The sequence below is a fragment of the Amblyraja radiata genome, chromosome 3 (assembly GCF_010909765.2).
Source record: "Amblyraja radiata isolate CabotCenter1 chromosome 3, sAmbRad1.1.pri, whole genome shotgun sequence".
NCBI lineage: Eukaryota > Metazoa > Chordata > Chondrichthyes > Rajiformes > Rajidae > Amblyraja > Amblyraja radiata.
The window spans coordinates 38,000,167-38,022,125 of NC_045958.1; the positions used below are offsets into that span (position 1 = coordinate 38,000,167).

At 42.3% G+C, this 21,959-nt stretch overlaps 1 protein-coding gene across 11 annotated transcripts in view; it reads right to left on the reverse strand.

Annotated features, from left to right (window-relative positions):
* Positions 1–226: 226 nt before the first annotated feature.
* tle1 (TLE family member 1, transcriptional corepressor) overlaps positions 227–21,959 on the reverse strand; it is a 124,671-nt gene continuing 102,938 nt past the window's right edge. For all 11 annotated transcript variants that reach the window (XM_033017622.1, XM_033017616.1, XM_033017613.1 and 8 more), the window contains 6 exons: positions 20,891–21,140; positions 18,012–18,259; positions 12,645–12,792; positions 6,664–6,814; positions 2,182–2,258; positions 227–827 (listed from right to left, as the gene is read on the reverse strand). In XM_033017622.1, coding sequence (XP_032873513.1) covers positions 720–827; positions 2,182–2,258; positions 6,664–6,814; positions 12,645–12,792; positions 18,012–18,259; positions 20,891–21,140 — 982 coding nt within the window. In that variant the 3' untranslated portion in view covers positions 227–719. The remainder of the gene's footprint in view (positions 828–2,181; positions 2,259–6,663; positions 6,815–12,644; positions 12,793–18,011; positions 18,260–20,890; positions 21,141–21,959) is intronic.

Genomic DNA, 21,959 nt, shown 5'->3' on the forward strand with positions numbered 1-21,959 from the left:
ATTTAGTGACACAGGAATTGCACATCAAGTCTTGCTGACAAAATATCATGAATGCACTCATTTTATCCTGTGCCTATTTGGAGACTAATTTCAGTTCTCTTCTTTCCAGCTGAAACACTTAATTGAAGAAAGGCGCTGTTTTTTCTTCCGTGAACTCACTTTGAGTTTGATGCAAAGGCAACATTAATTAATAAACTATTTTTCAAATAAGTGTTCCAAACCCTAATTTGATTCAATACTGTCTTTACTGTATTAAACGGAATATTTACAATTTGTACAAATGTTTGAGCTCCAACAAGTTACAAAATACATTTCACAAGATGCAAAAGCAGGAACCAGGTTTATCTGGAACACCATTGCACTACAAAAGGACAGAATGTTTTTTCAAAGAACAAATAAACATCTGGTTAGGCAACTCCACAAATGCAGCAATTCAGGCAATAACAAAAATACAATGTGAGGTCAGAGAGGATTCAAATGCTCTTCTAATAATCCAGGGTTCTACAAAGCAGGGTCCTGGAAATTTCTTGGTACTACCAAAACAGCTAATTGCGCCCAGTTCAATGGTTCTTTTAATCCAGTCGATCATTGGTCTGGTGATCTTCAGTCCTCGGGTATCACTGTTAAACTTCACCGTAAAGAACGGATGTCCGGGAGGATGCCATCTTGATTTTTTTATATTAAAAAAAAGTTCTAAACACACTTTCTCAGTAATAGTTTCAGTAAATAACTTCGTAGACTGATGCTTTCTTATCTCCAGAGCCAGTGACTATATATTTATCGTCCACTGAGATATCGCAGCTCAACACTGATGATGACTCCTTCGACTGTAGAAAGAAATAGTGGAATAAAATTAGAATGATTTCACAATGATAGGCATGCAATGACAGGACATCAAAAATATTCATAGTACAATTAAAGAAAATCCAAAGTCATTTTATAATTGCAAAATTAGTAAGAGGATAACTCAGGAGAGAGATAGGACCAAAACAGTATTCTACATGTAGAAGTAGAGGATGTGGATAATTTTATTCAGGACTATCTCCACAAAAGAGGACAATGATACCAATGTTGAAATCAAGATGAAGGAGTGTGAAATATTGGATGGGATAAGCACAGTAAATATGAAGACATGACAGGCTCAGCATCTTTGTATGCAGATAACTTTTCAGGACTTGATGAAACATATCATAGGCAGTAAAATGAAGCAAGGGAAGAAATTGCATTCTTTGAGACTCCCTAGCTGCAGTAATGGTGCTAGAGTTAAAAAGGAAAGAAGGAATAAAGAGCATCATCAAAAGCCAATTAGTTTTACCCCAGTGGCATGCAAATCTTAGCAATTCTACAGGGAAAGGCTGATTAATCAAGGGCTATTTAACCATTGAGATTTGTTAAGAAGAGGATTGTCTGACCAACTTGACTATATTCCTTTGAGCCGGTACAAGGAGCCAATGAGAGCAATGCATCTGAAGTTCACATGAACTGTAACACTTTAATCCATTGTGCTTGAGTTTTTTGAGGAAGTAACCAAGAAATTTGATGAGGGCAGGGTGGTAGACATAGATTGCATGAAATTTAGCAAGGCCTTTGATAAGGTTCTGCATGATAGTATTCTTTGGAAGATTAGATCGCATGATCCATGGAGAGGTAGCTAGTTGGATACATAATTGGCTTGATGATAAGAAGCAGCGGATGGTGACAGTAGGTTGTTTTTGTGACCAAAAGCCTGTGACGAGTGGTGTGCTTCAAGAGGTAGGTGCTAGGCGCATTGATGTTTATCCTCTATAAGAACTATTTAACTTAGAATGTACAAAACATGGTTAGACAGTTGATTCCTCATCAGAATATATAATTGCATAAATAACTCTCTAAACATCAGCAAACCCTCTCCACCATCTACCCATTCCAAATCTTTTTTCCTTTCGAAGTTTTTTTACAAAATAATGTCATCTTTAATAAAATGTCTATCACATAAAGTTAAGGCAGAACAAGGGGGGCTTTTTTTTTCTATCAAAGGATGGTACTGATCCAGTTATGCCTTTACACACAATATTTTGTGATTGCCTATAGTGGTACCATTACAAAATTATCATAGATTCCCATTTTTCTGAATCTATAATATTTTCCTTAACATTATTTTTCAGCAATTATTAGTTTTAAATTTGTTTTCGCACAGAATACCTGGAATATGCTTGCCCCATACGGTGTTCTCCACGCATTCAGAAGGTTATCTTTCCCAGTGCTTACAAACCATTTACCTGTAGAAATACAACAAAAATCATTAGATTTGCCAGCCAATATATGGACAAATTTTAATATTAAACATACCACCTATTGTTCTATTCTTTATTTAACACTTTTTCTTCTGATCATCAAAATGAAAGAGTTTAAATTATTTGCATTCAATTTTCAAAATAAATGCTCTCAACTTGTTTATATGAATTTCTTCCATGGCAATTGCAATTAGGATATGCTCATCAAACATTTCTGATCGGCTTTGATAAGCTTTTTCCCCAAAGTATAGACAATAGCATCCTAAACATGAGGAAATAAGGTAGCCTAAACTGATGGATCAAACTGAGTTTATTAACACCAGCCCCTCCTGCGCTGTCAACTCCATGCTACCAACGTCCTTACTCATCCTGTTCCTGTGGGGAGTGAGGACATGGAGATAAGACAGTGGTGGATTTCCACGTGCCTGGAGATATCTATCACAAGCACATCAAGGCTTTACAACACCTTACTCTGAATGGGAAAATCTAAGGCCCGGCCCCAAGAATGCCTGGTGGGAAGGGACAGAATAGTGTAGGGTGGGGGGTTGGCGTGGGGAGAGCCTTACGAAGAGAATGGGGTTAGGAGGGAGAGATAGATCAGCCATGATTGAATGGCGGAGTAGACTTAATAGGCCAAATGGCCTAATTCTACTCCTATCACTTATGACCTAAAGGGCCTGTCCCACGAGCATGCGACTCCATGCGGCAAGCGCGACCTAACAGGGCTCGAAATTAACGGTTGCCCGGGTGCCATTGACCACTCAAAGCGCCGCCGAGCAACTAAACGCCGAGTAATTTTGCCCGGCTTGGCAACCAGATACTGGTTTGTACCGAAGATAAGACACAAAAAACTGGAGTAACTCCGCGGGTCAGGCAGCATCTCTGGACAAAAGGAACGCAACGTTTTGTGTCGGCGGTGACGGCTGTATTGCGTGGGATAGATACTAGATGCGGGGTGAGGAAGCGTCGGAGCGAATGACGGACCGCGACAGCGGCTCCATCTTCTCCTCCTCCCTCACCCCGCCCGCCCTGATAAGGGCCGCTGCTTGCAAACCTGCACTTTCAATACAAACCCTCCCGCACGCCGAGGCCGGGAGGAGGGAGGGAGGGGGAGGCCTCGGCGTGCGGGATGGTTTGTATGGAAAGCGCGGGTTTGCAAGCAGTGGCCCTTATCAGGGCGTGCGGGGTGCGGGAGGAGGAGGAGATGAGCCGCTGTCGCTCACTGTTCAGCGCCCGTCACTCGGTCCGACACTTCTGATGCAGCTGCACCAAAGATACTATAGCTATAGGATCTTTGAGCTGCACCGCTCGGCCCCGTTGGCTGGCGGAGGAGGGAGGCGGTGGCGAGGAATTCCCAACGGCCAAGGCAGCGGGCGATGTTGTCCGAGGAGCGCTGACCCTCCTTCCTCCATACCTCGCCCCCCTTCTCTCTCTCTCTCTCTCTCTCTCTCTCTCTCTCTCTCTCTCGTACGCCCCCTCCACCCTTATCCTGGGACCACTCCTCTACATCCAGCACTGATCCCCATTCCCGCCTCTATTCAGTCCTCACTGACATCCCCTGTGCTCCCCTCCCCATCTCCCCCCCCCCCCGACCCCAATCTATTCATCCTGCACTGATCACCCTATCCACCTCGCATTGATTCTCCTGCCACCCCCCCATCCACCCTGCACTGGTTCCCCAATTCACCCTGTACTTACCCCTTTCCCATCCATCCTGCACTTCTCCTCCATCCATCCTGTACTGATCCCCCATCCATCCTGTACTAATCCACGCATTCGTCCCGTACTGACCCACCCTCCATTTACCCTGCACCTTCCCCTCATTCATCCTGTAGTGATCCCCCATTCATTCTGCACAGACCCTCCGATCCACACTGTACTGACCCACTCCATTCATCCTGCGCTGATCTCCCCCCATCCATCCTGTACTGATCCCATTCAAGAAGAATGGGGGGAACAGTCTGAAGAAGGGTCTCGATCCGAAACGTTGCCTATTTCCTTTGCTCCATAAATGCTGCCTCACCTGCTAAGTTTCTCCAGCACTTTTGTCTACCCCATCCATCCCGTACTGAACCCCCCCATTCAACACCACTGACATCCCCCGTGCTCTCCCCTCACAATTTTACATACTCCAACCAACACGTACTAATTCACCTGCCTCAATCCATCCATTCTGCACCGACTGCCTTCTAACCCCCCCTCCCCCCTGCCATCTATTCACCCCGCACTGATTCACACACACCCCCCTCCCTGACCCTATTGTCCTGGAAATGTCTTCAGAGCGAACATTGACTATGTTTGATAACGGAATGCAATAAAATGTTTTAATTCCCAATGTTGTTATTTGTTTTAATCCATAAAGATGGATTAATTAAATTGTGAACACGTGAAACATTAAAACCGCAGTGTTCGATTGTCACTGCTACCATTGACACGTTATTACAGAATTCATTTTAACGGCAAATCAATGCTCTTAACATGGAATATCAGTTATTTAATGAGTAACATTCACAACTATACGTACGCATATATGTTACCATGGTCCAGGATTTATTGACACAGGTTGATCATACGCTGAATAATACAACCACATTTTTGTTTGGAAGTGGAAAGAACTAATAGAAATTGCATTAATTGCAATGTGTAAAAAGAGTTGAGATACTGCCTTATAATTTTGCTGCATGTCATTGTGGGATATATCATGTCTTGATTGGTGAATGTTTAGTTTGTGACTTTATTTGAAGCAGAAATAATATGTGAATGTTTCATTGAGTATAATTCCGTCTGGTAACTACGCACTTCGTCCGAGCACATTATCGCACGCGTCATGCAAGCCATCTTAAATGACCACCTAAACTGTCATTTGGCAACCTAAAAAGCTGCCAAGGTTGCCCGGCTGGCAACAGGGAAAGAAAGTTAAGCGAGAGCCCTGCCTAATGCCCGCAGCCGCCTCAACGGCGTACGCACGGAGGTTGAGTGAGTGACGTGAAGTTCGAGCGAAGTCCGACGGGCGTACGGCGTCGAGGCTGTGCGTACGGCGTCGAGGCGGCTGCGAGCCGACAGGCCGTTGCCGCGTGGAATTTTTGAACACGGTCAGTTTTTCGGAGCCCCTCGCGATGTCGGGACCAACTCCGCACAACTCCATACGACTTCGGCAATCGAAGTGGGTCCGGCCCCGCGAGGCCGTACGTCTCAACCGACCACGTTAGGTCGCGCTTGCCGCATGCAGGCGCATGCTGGTGGGACCGGCCCTTTAGGTCGCTCTTGCCGCATGGTCGCATGCTCGTGGGACAGGCCCTTTACCACCTGTCAGAACCTTTAATGCTTTGTGACAAATATTAGGCTGGTTAAATGTACTATACAATTAAGCATATAACTACATAACAAAAAAAGCTATCAGGCTTAAAGTCTTGATGTTAGGTTATGCACGTTAAACATGGATGACCCTTTTTCATGTACTTCTCAGACTGGTTCAATTTCTTAGCAGGGATAAGTTGGAATCAGCATTTAGTCAGCACTGGTATCATTAAGGCTGCCTTCATTTTGAATGCAACCCCTCAAGTTCCCTCCCTTACCAACCTTAATTCTTTCCTGAAAGTTAGATGAAAAATGGTCGTAGAATTGCAGCCTAGTGCAAGGGTATTCTCACTAACCAATAAGCTAAAAAACTTTAAACTGATATTTATAAACAATTAAAAAGGTAAATGTTTCTACTTCCTAATCTAGAGTACAAAGATAATTTCAAGTGTAAATCTAACTGGGATCAAAATATGACACGTCATGGATCACATCTTGAAACATTTAAGTTCAAAGTGAAACAATACCACATCATGGCTGATATTTCACTTTGGAAGAAATATTTCCCAAAGTATTTAATTTGTTTGCACACAAGGCCCAAGATATTCAATGCAGCTAAGCAGGTTTTGAACACTTTGCATATATGAAGGCTAGCTCTATCACTGCACATCATAGGAAGCTGTGAGAATCGGTAAGATGGAGAGGACAGGGTTGAGTTTGGGTGGGTAAGGAGTGATGAGTTAAGGAGGTTATCACTACACACCGGGCAATGCCATTAATCCAACCAGGCATAACTGAGCCACTAATAGAGATCTGAGAACAAATTTCCAGATATGTTGCTCATGTGCACTGAGCAGCTGATTATATTTAGCATCTAGCTCTGGATAAAATTAATCTTGTTGCAAATTCAATCCTGTGATATAGAATCTTGAGGCTAATGATGGATTAATAAAAACGGCCTTGCTATTCCATACAGTAAACGATTAATGGCATAGTATAACAGTTGCTGACGGGCCAAACACAGGCAAAATAGGACTAGCTTAGATGGGGCATCTTGATTGGCATTAACAAATGCTGCATGACTATGACTTACCACAGTACGCAAATTTAAGAGACAGCACACAGCTTTCATGGAGATGCAATTGATATTTATCCGGTTTAGTTACATGTAGTACTTCTACGTTGCTGCTCTCCATTCCCACAGCGAGCCATTCTCCGGTAGGACAGTATCCAAGAGAAAAGATCTTCGAGAAAGAAAAATGAAAATTAGTGTTTAATTGTAATTTTGCTCTGGAATACTAGGAGGCATTCTTTCTAAAATAGAGAATGGTGATAGATATACACTTATGATACCAAAGTTGTATTTGCATTATTTCAACACTTTTTGATAGTTTTAGTTCAGCTTACCACTTTCAAAATGAAATAGTTATCTGTATAGTCTAGATTGATTAGAAACTATCAAAAAATTGATAATTGCAATAAATTGTCATCTGTAATGCAGACTGGATATGTTATTGTTTGTAGATAAAAGGTTTACAGTATCAAAAGGTCTTCTTATTCGTTGTTCAAATGGTCACTCTCGTATTGGATGTTAGAATATGGTGGGAAACTAATTTATAATGTACCAGAGCAAAGTATATTTGTATTAAACCAATGTACGTAGTTATGCAAAAAGCTCTAGATAAATAACCAGGAATGAGAATACCAAGAGAATTCCTCTTCAATAGCCTGGGGGAAACTGTCTATTTGTACCCTGTATGAGATCTATCAATGGGCGGCATGGGACATCCATGTCTGGATTTGAAGCACACCACATGCCACATATTACGATGATCCATCAATGTAATTGTATGGTCACCTAGTGTTTGTCAATTCTTCATTCTTCTAAGCATACAGAGATAGAGCAATACGTAAAACATATTTTATTGACTGTAGTAACTCAAATAAAGTGAGTACAACAATGAATGAAGTCATATCATGTGACTGTAATCAGTTCTTAATGGAGCCTTGGAGATATATATATACACGCAAAAACTGTTAACTATTTACAGTAAAATACAGTTGCAAATTTTCTCTCTTAGTTCACTGAATTCTTTTAGTTAGCTGCATTTGCCACCTCGGAAAGATCCATTCCAGACATTAGTAATTTCAGTGCATGGTTTCCCCAACCACTCCTCATGCAAACCTAGTTTCACATCCGGTTCCACAATAGCTGCCTCAATATAATTGCCTTCAAGACTTAATATATTGTATATGTATCCTGGATCACCATCTTTTCGTGTTGTCTACCTGCACGAAAGCTGCTCACATAACAACTAAACAATGTATTTGGCACAAAACTGGACACCCATAGATGTTGCTACTCAGCTGCAACAACTTTTGCTCTGGATTCTTCTTAAAAGCACTTTATCTTGGCATCTGCTTTCACACGTTTAGTATTCTGACTTCCACCATAACTTTATGAAGGCACTGCATCTTTTCTCACTCCAATTGTCAACTTTGGTCACAAATTCACCTCCTCTGACTATCCCTCTCTGGAATGATTCTAGGCTTTCATCTCGGGCATGACTGTTTTCAGTCTCTCCTTTGTGTTCTTGCTGTGCTGTATAGTGTTGATTTTATTAGGTCCATGCCTACTACAACAACCTTGAGAAGATCTTCAGTATATTGGAAATGCAGCTCTCCTTCAATGCATAGTTCCATCTGTGCTTGATTCAGCCCATTCAACTATCAACAGCAAGTCTCATAAGCATTGAACTCTTCATATGACACCAATATTGCTTGAGGCGCAGACTGTGAGGAAGGCTGTCAAGCTATACAGCGAGATATAGATCAGCTAGAGAAATAGGTGGAGAAATGGCAGATGGAATATAATCTGAGCAAGTACAAGGTGGTCACATGAAAGGGGAAAATATACAATAAATGGCATGATTCAGAGTTAGGAAATCATGATGCCATTTAATAGGACTTTGATTAGGCCACGTTGCATACAGTTCTGGTCGCCCCATTACAGAAAGGATAGTGGAGGCTTTGGAAAGGGTGCAGAGGTTGTTTACCAGAATGATCCTGAATTTGGGGATATTAGTTACAGGGAACTGTTGGACAAACTTGGATCATTTTCTCTGGAACCCCAGAGGTTGCAGGGATACCTGATAGAAGTATATAAAATTATGAGAGGCATGGATAGAATAAACAGTCTGAATCTTTTTCCCAGGATGCAAAAATCAAATACTAGAAGGCAAAGTTTAAAGGAGATGTGTGGGACAAGTTTTTTTTTTACACAGAGCGTGGTGAGTGCCTGGATCATGTTGCTGGGGTGGTAGTTGAGGCAGTTAAAATAGTGGCATTTAAGAGACTTTCGAATAGACGTATGAATATGCAGGGACTGGAGAGATATGGATTATGTGCAGGCAGATAAGAGTTGGTCTTGGCATCCTGCTCAGTACAGACAATGTGGGTTGAAGTTCTTCACAAAATTCACAAACAATTTTCTGTGTCAACTTTGCCAGACCCAATGATTAGCACTTCACTACAGTGAGTCTGTTGCATCTCACCTTGCTTGAGGGCTTTTGTAGTAACACAGCTGTTTTCCTAATACATCTATGAACAGGTTCTCACACATTACACAAAGGCTTTTTATAACGTTCCTTTGAACTCTCTACTGCAGTTAGTGAATAGTTCCATTATTCTGAAATTGCCACTGTTAGAGTGACACTCTCAGCCCGGAATATTCACTACAGGCTATCTTGCTCTTACCTTGCCCCTTGGAATATTTACATCAGGATACTCAACCCTGGTCAAATCATAAGAGCAGGGTTGAGTACCTTACTCATTACTTTAAGGTATATTTTTATATTATTTGTCGGCATGGATTCTTTTGTAATCATTACTTTCTTTCCTCGTATTTTGCTTTCATTCATTCCTGCTCAACCTCTTGACCTATGCAAAATGTTTCATTTGCTTAGCGATTACTGTCTGCCACTCAGTTACTGAAAATCGATGACTCTCAAAGAATGCTTTTGTGCTCTTTGGATTTACATTATCTACCCTAATTGCAAGCCCACGTCTAGAATTATCATATTCCCATTCACGGCCATCCTTTTACTTCTGTAGCACATGACTTTTCTGAGTGCATAACACTTGCATGCATCAGCTAAACCACCATCGTTTCATAGTAACAGCTTGGGTTTTCAGCCCAAGCTTACATTCCTTGTCAGATGGACGTCATCAAATTCCATCTGTGGTAGTGGCGGTTGCGGTGCACTACCACAGCACCATGAAAAACGCTGCCTGCGTCCCTTGCATTCTCATTCTGGGTTATACTTTCTTATATATATTGTCATACTGTTCCAGGTAGTTGCATGGCAGCCATCAAACTATCATTTTTTTAAACCATCTTGTTTGAGCTGCAGTCCATAACCCTGGCACGCCTTGTAAGTTGAAGACTCCGGCATCTAATGAGTGGTGTGGTTAGGTGCGCTAAAGTACACTTAGGTGCGAGTGATTTTTAAATCTCCCTATGCTGTGATACTTATTGAAATCTAATTCCTCAATCCAAGTAACTAGATCCAGTATATTCCTATCATATCTAGTGCAGATTCTCTTAGCTTAGAACTACAACAGATCCATCTTTGATAGAGACATTCTCTGATAATTCATAGGAATCCTTCTGTATATTTGCTCAATGCCATTTTAGTCCAGTTCAATGGGTACTGATGCAGGTATTTTGGATGCACATCCTGGCATTCAATTGAGTGACTTGCCACAATATAACCACCATGTTCTCGGTTAACAGGGTGGCTGTAAATGACTGACCCTGCTTTTCCTCAAGTGTGCAATAATACTTATCAGCATTTCCATTTTCACCTCTGCATTGTCTAGTTTAATCTTATGTACAGTACTCTGGCAGTTCAGATCCATAAACTTTTTCCCTCATGTCTGAGCCAGGGGCAGAAATCCCGGGGAGGGGATAGGTGGGACATAGTGGATATAGTAGTGGTCAGAGGATCTGGGGTGATGGAGGAACTGAAGGAAATCCACATTAGGCAGGAAATGGTGTTGGATAGACTGATGGGACTGAAGGCTGATAAATCCCCAGGGCCTGATGGTCATCCCAGGGTACTTAAGGAAGTGGCTCTAGAAATCGTGAATGCATTGGTGATAATTTTCCAATGTTCTATAGACTCAGGATCAGTTCCTGTGGATTGGAGGGTAATTAATGTTATCCCACTTTTTAAGAAAGGCGGGAAAGAGAAAACGGGGAATTATAGACCAGTTAGCCTGACATCGGTGGTGGGGAAGATGCTGGAGTCAATTATAAAAGATGAGATAGCCGCACATTTGGATAGTAGTAACAGGATCGGTCCGAGTCAGCATGGATTTACGAAGGGGAAATCATGCTTGACTAATCTTCTGAATTTTTTTGAAGATTTAACTAGGAAAATGGACACGGGCGAGCCAGTGGATGTAGTGTACCTTGACATTCAGAAAGCATTTCATAAGGTCTCACATAGGAGATTAGTGGGCAAAATTAGGGCACATGGTATTGGGGGTAGAGTGCTGACATGGATAGAGAAGTGGTTGGCAGACAGGAAACAAAGAGTAGGAATTAACGGGTCCCTTTCAGAATGGCAGGCAGTGACTAGTGGGGTACCGCAAGGCTCGGTGCTGGGACCGCAGCTATTTACATTATATATATCAATGATTTGGATGAAGGGATTCAAAGTAACATTAGCAAATTTGCAGATGACACAAAGCTGGGTGGCAGTGTGAACTGTGAGGAGGATGCTATGAGAATGCAGGGTGACTTGGACAGGTTGGGGGAGTGGGCAGATGCATGGCAGATGAGGTTTAATGCGGATAAATGTGAGGTTATCCACTTTGGTAGCAAAAACAGGAAGGCAGATTACTATCTAAATGGCGTCAAGTTGGGAAAAGGGGAAGTACAACGGATCTGGGGGTCCTTCTACATCAGTCTATGAAAGTAAGCATGCAGGTACAGCAGGCAGTGAAGAAAGCAAATGGCATGTTGGCCTTTATAACAAGAGGAATCGAATTTAGGAGCAGAGGTCCTTCTGCAGTTGTACAGAGCCCTAGTGAGACCACACCTGGAGTATTGTGTGCAGTTTTGGTCCCCTAATTTGAGGAAGGATATTCTTGCTAAAGAGGGGGTGCAGCGTAGGTTTACAAGGTTAATTCCCAGGATGGCGGGACTGTCATATGCTGAGAGAATGGAGCAGCTGGGCTTGTACACTCTGGAGTTTAGAAGGATGAGAGGTTATCTCATTGAGACATATAAGATTGTTATGGGCTTGGACACACTAGAGGCAGGAAACATGTTCCCGATGTTGGGGGAGTCCAGAACTAGGGGCCACAGTTTAAGAATAAGGAGTAAGCCATTTAAAACGGAGACGAGGAAACACTTTTTCTCACAGAGAGTGGTGAGTCTGTGGAATTCTCTGCCTCAGAGGGCGGTGGAGGCAGGTTCTCTGGATGCTTTCAAGAGAGAGCTAGATAGGGCTCTTAAAAATAGCGGAGTCAGGGGATATGGGAAGAAGGCAGGAACGGGGTACTGATTGGGGATGATCAGCCATGATCACATTGAACGGCGGTGCTTGCTCGAAGGGCCAAATGGCCAACTCCTGCACCTATTGTCTATTTGTATGCTGAAAAACAGAAAAGTCCCCAAAAGAAAGTCTAAGTAATATATTTGTCTTTCTTCTTTTTATATTCATATCACTTTCACACAGAAAGACTGATGGGAGAAACAAAACCATCGTTTTTTGATTTGATTGAGCTGAATGCTTAGAGACGCAAACCATTTTATTAGCTGCAGCTTTCTGCCCATCTGTTTATTTTGACTCTAAAACCTGTCAAAATTGGAAACACTAACTTATACCGCACATGCTTTACTCCCTCAGTTAGGTTTGTTCTTTTCTGTAATAATTTGTGCATTAACTCGTGAAAGTAATTGGTGAAAGATTTCAATTACGTTCTTGCAAATGTTTACTTTTCAAATATAAATGTGATTAAGGCATGCAAATAAATTGGTAATAGCTTTAGAACTCCAAATACCTGGGATGTGAAGTCATGTTGCTGCAGTTGCCTTCCTTCTCTGAGGTCCCAGGACCTTACAGTGTTATCTAAACCTCCCGTCCAAAGTTTGGTGCCATCATTTGAAATGTCAATACAGCTGGCTCCATCTGTGTGACCTTGGAATTGCCTGATTAAATAAACAAAAGAGAATAAAGGTTTCCTGCATAAGCCTCAAATAAATACAATTATATTGTTAGTTTTGGACTCATCGGCATGTTCTTTCTGCATTTGGTTAAACTAATCATGATTGGATCAGTTTCATGTGCAAACATTATCCAGGTGCGACAAGCCCATGTAAAATAACTGAAAAATTACATCAGTCAAAACTCTGCTTTAACAAGTTTCTTTTCACCACCCTTACCAAAGTTATTGACATACAGATTATTGGCGGGGTTCTACTTTGGTTCCTCCAGGCTTTACAAGAATTAGTACAATAATACAAAGATTTAACCAACTGAACTCAAAGTGAAAATGGCCCAGCTCAAATTAGAGTGCTCGGAAATTGAAATCTCCCTTTTAGGTGTGCTGAACAAGTACTTTGTTTACTGCAAATCCCAACAACAAAAAAGCAGCAACATTAGAAAAATGTAACTTTAAAAAAAAGTTGCGTTCCCTATATCGGTGTTAAAACAGAACCGGTGCAGTTCCCCAATGTCAATGGCCTGCAATTGTCAAAGCTGACACATCTCCTCTGCTGGAATCTTGGCAACCTTGGAGAAGTTGTTGCACAGCCTCCAGTATTGCAGCAAAAATGCTACCATGGTGATGAAGGAAAATGCAGATGGAAGGAGGAAGATGTGACAAATATCTGTGGTTGCACATCCTCACAGTGATCTGAGGCATATATAAAGTGATCTGAGGCACAGAACAAGTTCTCTGCAATGAGTGGCCCCAAGATACTTTTAAACCACCTGGTCAACACTCTGTAGAGATCGCAGCATGCATCTCCACTGTGCATAGCTACTGGGTACCAGCAACAATGGAAAACATGCAGTGCACTAAAGATAATACATTATTGCCTTCCATCACAGTGTGCTGTGATGGACGTGTATGTTAATTTTTATGTAGTCGTGTGTCTTGTTGCTTTTTTTGGTATGACAAGTATGACATTCCTTGTATGTTTTTACATACTTGGCTAATAAATTAATCACAATTACAAAACTCAGAGCTGCTGATGCATTAAATGGGGATTAGTTAAATCACCTCTGGAATACAAAGTACAGGACAAACTCAGCGGGTCAGCCAGCATCACTGGAGGACATGGATAAGCAACTTTTCAGGTTGGCACCACTTGAAGGGTCCCGAACTGAAACATCGCCTATCCATGTCCTCCAGAGATGCTGCCTGACTCGCTGAGTTATTCCTCTACATTGTTTCTACACAGGATTCCAGCATTCGCATCTCCTTGTGTCTCAATTACATCAACATCCCTTGTCAACTTGCTGCAGGAGTATTCCTTATTTTACAAGATGTTAGAAGCGAAAATCATGGGTTACACATTATTGTTCCATTATCTGGTGGCAAGGAAGATGATAAATGAACAATGCATCATGCGCAAAGCATCATGTAGAAATGATGGTGGAAATACATCATGAAGATAAATCATGCACAGCTCAATTTCAGGATTTCAATAGGAAATGATCATCACTACTGCGTTAAAAATATGTATAATATTTATGTGAAATTTATACACAAAAAGGCACGAAAGAGGTTTTTTTGTGTTGACGGGCCATTTATGTACCATTCTCTCATTACTAATTAATGCTCCTATTCCAGATCAGAGTTCTCTTATTTCAAAAGTAGGAACCAAACCCTGATTACAGTGACAAATAGAGACATAAAATCTGTCATTCATCACTATATTAGATCACCTTAGCTTCCCCCCACAAACCTCCCAATTTACACATTGTTGAAAGAATCACAGATCAGGTGGGCAGGGAGTGTCGGGAGAATGTGTAGGAAGGAACTGCAGATGCTGGTTTAAACCAAAGATAGGCACAAAAAGCTGGTGTAACTCAGCGGATTCAGACAGCAACTCTGGAGAGAAAATAGGTGACGTTAATGGCCTGTCTCCTTTATCATCGTTACTTTTTTGCATATCTTTCATTCATTTGTTCTATATCTCTCTATATCACCACCTATATCGTTTCCCTTTCAACAGAAAATAGACAATAGACAATAGGTGCAGGAGTAGACCATTCGGCCCTTCGAGCCAGCACCACCATTCAATGTGATCATGGCTGATCATCCCCAATCAAGTTCAAGTTCAAGTGAGTTTATTGTCATGTGTCCCTGTATAGGACAATGAAATTCTTGCTTTGCTTCAGCACACAGAACATAGTAGGCATTTACTACATAACAGATAACTGTGTCCATATACCATAATATAAATATATACACACATGAATAAATAAACTGATAAAGTGCAAATAACAGATAATGGGTTATTAATAATCAGAGTTTTGTCCAAGCCAGGTTTAATAGCCTGATGGCTGTGGGGAAGTAGCTATTCCTGAACCTGGTTGTTGCAGTCTTCAGGCTCCTGTACCTTATACCTGAAGGTAGCAGGGAGATGAGTGTGTGGCCAGGATGGTGTGGGTCGTTGATGATACTGCCAGCCTTTTTGAGGCAGCGACTGCGATAAATCCCCTCGATGGAAGGAAGGTCAGAGCCGATGATGGACTGGGCAGTGTTTACTACTTTTTGTAGTCTTTTCCTCTCCAGGGCGCTCAAATTGCCAAACCAAGCCACGATGCAACCGGTCAGCATGCTCTCTACTGTGCACCTGTAGAAGTTAGAGAGAGTCCTCCTTGACAAACCGACTCTCCGTAATCTTCTCAGGAAGTAGAGGCGCTGATGAGCTTTCTTGATAATTGCATTAGTGTTCTCAGACCAGGAAAGATGTTCAGAGATGTGCATGCCCAGGAATTTGAAGCTCTTGACCCTTTCAACCATCGACCCGTTGATATAAATGGGGCTGTGGGTCCCCCTCCTACTCCTTCCAAAGTCCATAATCAGTTCCTTGGTTTTGCTGGTGTTGAGGGCCAGGCTATTGCGCTAGCACCATATGGACTGTTGCTCGATCTCTCTTCTATACTCTGACTCATCCCCATCAGTGATACGTCCCACAACAGTGGTGTCGTCAGCGAACTTGATGATGGTGTTCGCACTGTGACTGGCTACGCAGTCATGAGTATAGAGTGAGTACAGCAGGGGGCTGAGCACGCAGCCTTGAGGTGCTCCCGTGCTGATTGTTATCGAGGCTAACACATTTCCACCAATACGAACAGACTGCAGTCTGTGAATGAGGAAGTCGAGGATCCAATTGCAGAGGGATGCGCAGAGACCCAGTTCTGCGAGTGTGGTAACCAGCTTGGAGGGGATGATTGTATTAAATGCTGAGCTGTAATCGATGAATAACAGCCTGACATGTGAGTTTTTGGTGTCCAAGTGGTCCAGAGCGGAGTGGAGGGCCAGCGAGATCACATCCACCGTTGATCTGTTGTGGCGGTAAGCGAACTGCAGTGGGTCCAGGTTTTTGTCGAGGTAGGAGTTGATTTGCTCCATGATCAACCTCTCAAAGCACTTAATCACCACCGGCGTTAGTGCCACTGGTCGATAGTCATTGAGGCACGTCACCTTACTCTTCTTGGGCACTGGTATAATTTATGCCCTTTTAAAGCAGTTTTCAATCAGTACTCCGTTCCTGCCTTCTCCCCATATCCCCTGGCTTGACCTATCTAGCTCTCTCTTGAAAGTATCCACCGCCCTCTGAGGCAGAGAATTCCACAGATTCACAACTCTCTGTGAGAAAAAGTGTTTCCTCAGCTCCATTCTAAATGGCTTACCCCTTATTCTGAAACTGTGGCCCCTGGTTCTGGACTCCCCCAACATCGGGAACATGATTCCTGCCTCTAGCTTGTCTAAACCCTTAACAATCTTATATGTTTCAATAAGATACCCTCTCATCCTTCTAAGCTCCAGAGTGTACAAGTCCATTCTCCATTCTCCATTCTCTCAGCATATGACTGTCCTGCCATCCCGGGAATTAACCTTGTAAACCTACGTTGCACTCCCTCAATAGGAAGAATGTAATTCTTCAAATTAGGGGACCAAAACTGCACACAATACTCCAGGTGTGGTCTCACTAGGGCTCTGTACAACTGCAGAAGGACATATTTACTCCTATACTTGACTCCTCTTGTTATAAAGGCCAACATGCCATTCGCTTTCTTCACTGCCTGCTGTACCTGCATGCTTACTTTCATAGACTGATGATCAAGGACCCCCAGATCCCGTTGTACTTCCCCTTTTCCCAACTTGACGCCATTTAGATAGTAATCTGCCGTCCTGTTTTTGCTACCAAAGTGGATAACCTCACATTTATCCGCATTAAATTTCATCTGCCATGCATCTGCCCACTCCCCCAACCTGTCCAAGTCACCCTGCATTATCATAGCATCATCCTCACAGTTCAAACTGCCACCCAGCTTTGTGTCATCTGCAAATTTGCTAATGTTACTTTGAATCCCTTCATCCAAATCATTGATGTATATTGTAAATAGCTGCGGTCCCAGCACCGAACCTTGCGGTACCCCACTAGTCACTGCCTGCCATTCTGAAAGGGACCTGTTAACCCAGACTCTCCATCTGAAGAGGATCTCGACCCAAAACGTCACCTATTCCTTTTCTCCAGAGGTGCTGTCTGACTCGTCAGAAGAATATCAGATGACAGAATACCACAGCAGCTACTGTATGGAAAGTCGAATGAGGCCAAACAATCATGCTGTGGATGGAAAAATAGATTCAAAGTCTCTTGTAGAACATTCCTGAAGAGTTTATACATTGACGCGCCCCACTAGGAACACCAAGCACTGGATCATCCTGTCTGATTACGAGCGTACAAAGTGAGGATTATTTCCATGAGGAAGCCAGAATGGAGGAAGCAAAGAAGAAAAGAGAATCTTAAAAATGAAGTACAGGATACCCACTTGTTTGTCACTTGGGTGGAAGAAACCTTTGAGTCCAGATTGGCCTAATCAGCTATTTCTATACACATTGCAACATTATAGATTAGATGCCATGGTTTTACTTAAGAATGAATGACAAACACCAACAACCTGCCTTCAAAGATGGATATAATGTGATAAAAAGTGCCTTGTAGAGGAAAATGCCATCTCCAAGTTGATAGCCATTACAATTATTTGTTTAAAATATTAATGGCTACAACCAATACATGACAGACCCTAAAAAGTTATTTTTAAATGTATGCACACTAACATTTCTTTAACAACTTTCCTATCTAATCAGATACACAACTTCACAGGAATTAATTTAGACTCTCACCTGACCAACGTCTGGTTGTGCAGATCCCAGACAGCGATATTACCATCACTACAGCAGGAGAAACAGACCTTGGAGTCAGGGCTGATCGCTAAAGCATAGCAGGCAGGAGCTGAAGACGTCAACTCTGCCTTTATACGCGGGGTTGGAGCTGCCAAATCCCAAATGGATAACGTGCTGGCTTCACCACCCACGATTAGGGTGCATCCGTCAGGAAGTAACTTGCATGATCGGATGTAATTGTCTCTGTTCTGTGCATTAAATAAAACACAATCTATTTTCCTATCTCGTTATTGAAATAATTTCATGCTTTTTATATGGCTAAATGCAAAAGACATTCAAGAACTTGAAAACAACTGCAAATAAAGGAGTTTTATTAAAGGAACGCCAGGATTAAAGGAACGGCAGACATACATTTTCAAAAGACGACATGTTCCAAAGCAGCAAAGAGGATGTGTGTCATTTGTCATTTTAGTCAGGATATGCCAATAGAAAATTCAGACACTAGTCCCAACTGCATTTGTGGATTTTGTACAACAGCCTCTTTGTGGTTGGAGTAAGAGTGGTAATTCAGTGGTGTGTTATGGCTAATGTGGATTTACACTGTCTTCACCTGGTGACCTTGAGACAAGGACTTCATCTGATCAGCCAGAGAGTCTACTCTGTGCCATAAACCCTTTTTAACCAATAATTTGCCCACAAGTTTTCCTTGGATTGCAACATGACCATAAAAATGTGAAACCAGTCCAGCACACACACACACACCACCACAGGCTTAGACACACACACATGATTGTCAAAGAAATTGCGTTGAATTGAATAAATGTACCATTCTGTAATTCGTTTTCTATTCCATAACTTGCAAACCTTTAACATCTCTAAATTATAAATGTGAAATTGTCACCGTGTAGAACCATGTCACCATTGTCACCATGTAGAAATTACAGCTGTGTTTATACATAGTCCCCCCCATTTCAGGGCACCATAATGTTTAGGACACATGGCTTCACAGGCGTTTGTAATTGCTCAGGTGTGTTTAATTGCCTCCTTAATACAGGTAAAAGGGAGCTCCAGTCTTTCAATCACCTTTGGAAACTTTTATTGCTGTTTATTAACATGAGGACCAAAGTTGTGCCAATGAAAGTCAAAGAAGCCATTATGAGACTGAGAAACAAGAATAAAACTGTTAGAGACATCAGCCAAACCTTAGGCTTACCAAAATCAACTGTTTGGAACATCACTAATCGCAAAGGGACTGGCAGGTCAAGGAAGACCTCCACAGCTGATGACAGAATTCTCTCTATGATAAAGAAAAACCCCCAAACACCTGTCCGACAGATCAGAAACACTCTTCAAGAGTCAGGTGTGGATTTGTCAATGACCACTGTCCGCAGAAGACTTCATGAACAGAAATACAGAGGCTCCACTGCAAGATGCAAACCACGGGTTAGCTGCAAAAATAGGATGGCAGGGTTACAGTTTGCTAAAAGAGCAACCAGAGTTCTGGAAAAAGGTCTCATGGACAGATGAGATGAAGATTAACATATCAGAGTGATGGCAAGAGCAAAGTATGGAGGAGAGAAGGAACTTCCCAAGATCCAAAGCGTACCACCTCAACTTTGAAACACGGTGGTGGGAATGTTATGGCCTGGGCATGTATGGCTGCTGAAGGTACTGGCTCACTTATCTTCATTGATGATACAACTGCTGATGGTCATAGCATAATGAATTCTGAAGTGTATAGACACATCCTATCTGCTCAAGTTCAAACAAATGCCCAGAACCCATTGGCCGGCAGTTCATTCTACAGCAATACAATGATCCCAAACATGCTGCTAAAGCAACAAAAGAGTTTTTCAAAGCTAAAAAATGGTAGATTCTTGTGTGGCCAAGTCAACCACCCGATCTGAACCCAATTGAGCATGCCTTTTATATGCTGAAGAGAAAACTGAAGGGGGCTAGCCCCCAAAACAAGCATAAGCTAAAGATGGCAGCATTACAGGCCAGGCAGAGCATCACCAGAGAAGACACCCAGCAACTGGTGATGTCCATGAATCACAGACTTCAAGCACTCATTGCATGCAAAGGATATGCGACAAAATACTAAACATGGCTACTTTCATTTACATGACATTGCTGTGTCCCAGACATTATGGTGGCCCTGAAATGGGGGGACTATGTATAAACACTGCTGTAATTTCTACACGGTGAAACCAAAATGTATAAAAATGGCCTTTATTAAAATCTGACAATGTTCACTTTAAACACATGTGATTTTTCTATTTCAAATCTCAAATTGTGGAATACAGAGGCAAATAAATAAACGATGGGTTTTTGTCCCAAACATTATAGAGGGCACTGTAGTTTATGAAGATGGATTGCAAACTTTCTACTGCTTGGTGTCTGGCAGTATCAGGAGGTTATTCAGAGTAAAATGTTCAGGATGATTTCACCAGCTGTAAACTTAAGAATCAAAGCCAAGATCCTTGCCCCCAGCCACTCTCAGCCAGACTCTCATTAGTTCTCTAAGGTGAACAAGCCACTTACAACATTCTCAACTTTAATGGATTTACGCACCTAATAATTCTTCATTAACTATTTGTAACTTAGACTTCACTCCTAATATATTTCAGGTGGGTACATTTATATTGATGCCCAATAAAACCTTTCATAAATGCTCGCTATAATATCCCAGCTGAATCTGGTTCACCTATGGTTGATGTGGGAAATGGGAACATTCCAAAGTTGGTGTTAAATATGTACATTTGGAAACAAAACGTGTTTATTCTTGAACTGATGAACAGCTACCTAGAATTGTTTCAGTTTCCTGATTAAATCTCATGAGAGAATTGGAATTTCAACAGTAGTTTACATTCACTTACCAAGCAGTCCAGCTGGGACACTGGGCTCTTACTGCCAGGCTGGCTGATATCCCAGACCTTCACACAACCCTTCCCACCAGTGTACACATGCCTTGTGGGGTTACTGATGGTAACAGCGCACACAACTTCACCGTGGTTCAGTGTGTTGATTTGCCGAGCATGTCGAGGGATCCCTGGTCCAATGAGGGCATCAGGAGGGAAAGGCACAGGCTGCATTTGTCCATCCGCCGTAACATGGAATGAATATGCTCTATTCAGGGGAGAAAGAGGAAAATAAAACAAACTGAAGTCTTTGGACTGACTTTTGCTAAAAACAACGTATCAAGATTTATTTTGTTCATTATTTTTTTCCTTACAAGCGATTATCTCCTGGTCATTTGTTACAAATTCGCAGCTCATAAGACTTTTATTACCCACAATTCTGTTGTCACTTTACCATTTTATATGTAAGCTTAAAAAACTAGAAATCAGTACAAATTACTGGAGGGGATCAGAATGCAAAACCGGGCCATTTTTTTTTTTTTACATGATTATTCCTAATAGCTCAATTCCTCTACACAGCCACTGACTGGCAGCTGCACGTCGATCTGGGCAAACAGCTGAAATTTCCACAGCACATCACAGCAACATCACTCCGGCCAGACATGATCATCACCTCCGAAGTGATAAAACAGCTGATCATTCTGGAGCTGACAGTGCCCTGGGAAGAGCGTATTGAAGAGGCTAATGAGAGGAACCGCGCAAAATACCAGGAACTGGTGGAGATGTGCCAGGTTAGCGGCTGGAAGACATACTATGAGCCCATAGAGGTGGGCTGTAGAGGCTTTGCAGGACGCTCACTCTGCAAAGTCCTCAACCAGTTGGGCATTACGGGGCTGGCAAAGAAGAGGGTCCTTCAATCCGCAAGCGAAGCCGCAGAGAAAGCCACTAGGTGGCTTTGGATTAAGAGGGCTGATCCGTGGGCGGTTGCTGCTGGGACGCAAGTCGGGGCTGGGTCGCCTGGGCGAGGGTGTCTGATGTTGTGAGACCCGAAACACCCGATGACCCGAGGTCACATCACTGAGGATGC